Here is a 2,026-nt window from a genome sequence, read left to right on the forward strand (position 1 = left end):
CAGCCTATGGTATAAAGACTGCCCCTCTGCTCAGCGAAGGTGAGGAAGCAGCCTCTATAGGGAATGAGGGCTCCACAAAACTGATGGCCGATGGAGGGCAACCACTGACCTTGTCTCCTGCCTACCTGCTCCAAGTTCCACCCTCGGGGCCAAACCAAAAAGACAACCCTGAGCCGATGCTGACTCAAAGCAGCTGCAGGGACAGTGAGTTATTTAATGTTCCTCTTCTAGCCCAAATCTCTAACTCCCACCCAATGACTTCTTTCTATTTGGGTCTGGTAAGAAGGTAGGGGGAAGCCCCCAGTAGGATCCATCTGTGAGGACCTGCAATCAGGACCCACCAGCAGGCCATGCTGCTGGGCATAAAATGAGGCCCCTGAGAAGCAGGATTCGGGAGGGACCTCACTGCCAGCAAGAGCCAGGAGCGGAGCGCGAGCCCGAGATCCCCACGCAGTGACCCCTCTGGATCCAGGAGACAGCTGTGACATCCGAGGAGGAGGGACAGTGGCAGGACCAGGAGCCAGAGCATGAAATGGGATAGTGGACTTCCCAACCCACAGAGCATGTGTTTCTGTGCAGCGTGCTGGCTTGTAAAGTGGAGTGCCTCTGGGCGCTAACCGGGGGATGCTGAGCTTGCTGACCTTACAGAATGTGAGCTGAATGTCTTTGGGGGAAGGCTTTCTGTGGGGTGGGGTGTCCTTTGGGCTTCTATTAGCCACCCTGAAAGAACTTCATAACCTGTCCTGATGCCCTATTCTAGCCTGAGGATTTCTCACTTGCATGACCACCTGTTAACTTCCTGATAATAATCCCTTTCACCATGAATTTTGTCTATGAGTTCTGCGTAGCCATGGCAATGGGTATTAGAACCTTGAGAGAAAGTAGAGATTGCTACTTAAGATACAACACAACGGCCCTACAGGACCGGGGAGAACTGTGCCGGTGGGTTTTGAGACTCTATGTCTTTATGAGGGCAGACGACCTCCTCCCTCTCCTCTGGAGTGGATGGTGGATTCGAACTGCTGACCTTGCAGTTAGCAGCCCAACACAACCCACTAGTCACCAGGGCGCCCCATGCCGGGCAGTCCTAGGGTATACCTGTCGAAGATCCTCTGTGGCTGCATCATGCTATTCACGATGTGGGTCAGGTGGTCTTGCGCCGCGAGCACTTCTGGTGGAGGGTCGTACATGTTCACCGCTGACACCTTGTCCGGGGTGAAGAGCAGAGGGAGGGGGAAGGGTTAGTGACTCATAATGGAGGCGAGGCTTGGCTTCTCTGCAATGGAACATTTCAGAGATGCAGCAGGGGCGCAGAAAAAAAATGGATGCCCGTCCAGGGGCCTCCTCTAGGGTCTCTGTCTCAGATCCAGTCTGTTTCCTAAACCCTGAGTGGTGATAACACTTTGAAAATGGAGAGCGAGGGGCCCTTGGTTGCCTGCTTCTACCTACTTCCCAGTTTGGGAGGGAGAAAAGCACAGGCCAGCTCCAAAGTCCATGACGGCTTTTAAGATCAACTTCCAACCTGAAGTTGGAAAGGAGCTAAAACTCCTCGTTCTAAATTTCAGGTGGTGGTTGATTTCCTTCTTTTGTCTCATTAAGTCTGGCCAAGAATGCTTCTCATTTCAGATTCTGCACAAACTTTCACCTTTTCTCCATCATATACAGGGCGTCTCCCTCAAAACATACTCTTTCATTTTCTCTGTTGTCCCTCTAAGTACATTCATTATCCTCGCCGACCACCTCTGTACTTACTACCCGCTCTTCCGCTGCAAAACAGTAAAAGGAAAAAGACAAGTCTAATAAATGCCACTGGGTGTGAGGGAACAGCAGACTTGCTGGCATCTGGAAGTACTTTTAACCAAGATTTCAGAGAGGCGCTTACTGGATACAGCCCCTGCCTCTCGACATACTGATACTTGCTCTCATGCCTAGTCTCCCATTTGCATCCAGACTCTGCAGATCCTCATTAGTGGAGACTTTGGTAGTCGCCTCTGGTAAATGGGGCGGGTGAGGGGTGGTGCTGGGG

The 2,026-nt window shown here is 51.9% G+C and overlaps 1 protein-coding gene across 1 annotated transcript in view; it reads right to left on the reverse strand.

Annotated features, from left to right (window-relative positions):
• The window catches only part of LRGUK (leucine rich repeats and guanylate kinase domain containing), an 88,481-nt gene that overhangs the window by 34,160 nt on the left and 52,295 nt on the right, over window positions 1–2,026 (reverse strand). Inside the window, exon 8 of the mRNA XM_045288922.1 lies at window positions 1,099–1,205. Coding sequence (XP_045144857.1) covers window positions 1,099–1,205 — 107 coding nt within the window. The remainder of the gene's footprint in view (window positions 1–1,098; window positions 1,206–2,026) is intronic.

This window comes from Echinops telfairi, unplaced genomic scaffold (assembly GCF_000313985.2).
Source record: "Echinops telfairi isolate 266 unplaced genomic scaffold, ASM31398v2 ScPeMD7_23;HRSCAF=83, whole genome shotgun sequence".
Classification (NCBI taxonomy): Eukaryota; Metazoa; Chordata; class Mammalia; order Afrosoricida; family Tenrecidae; genus Echinops; species Echinops telfairi.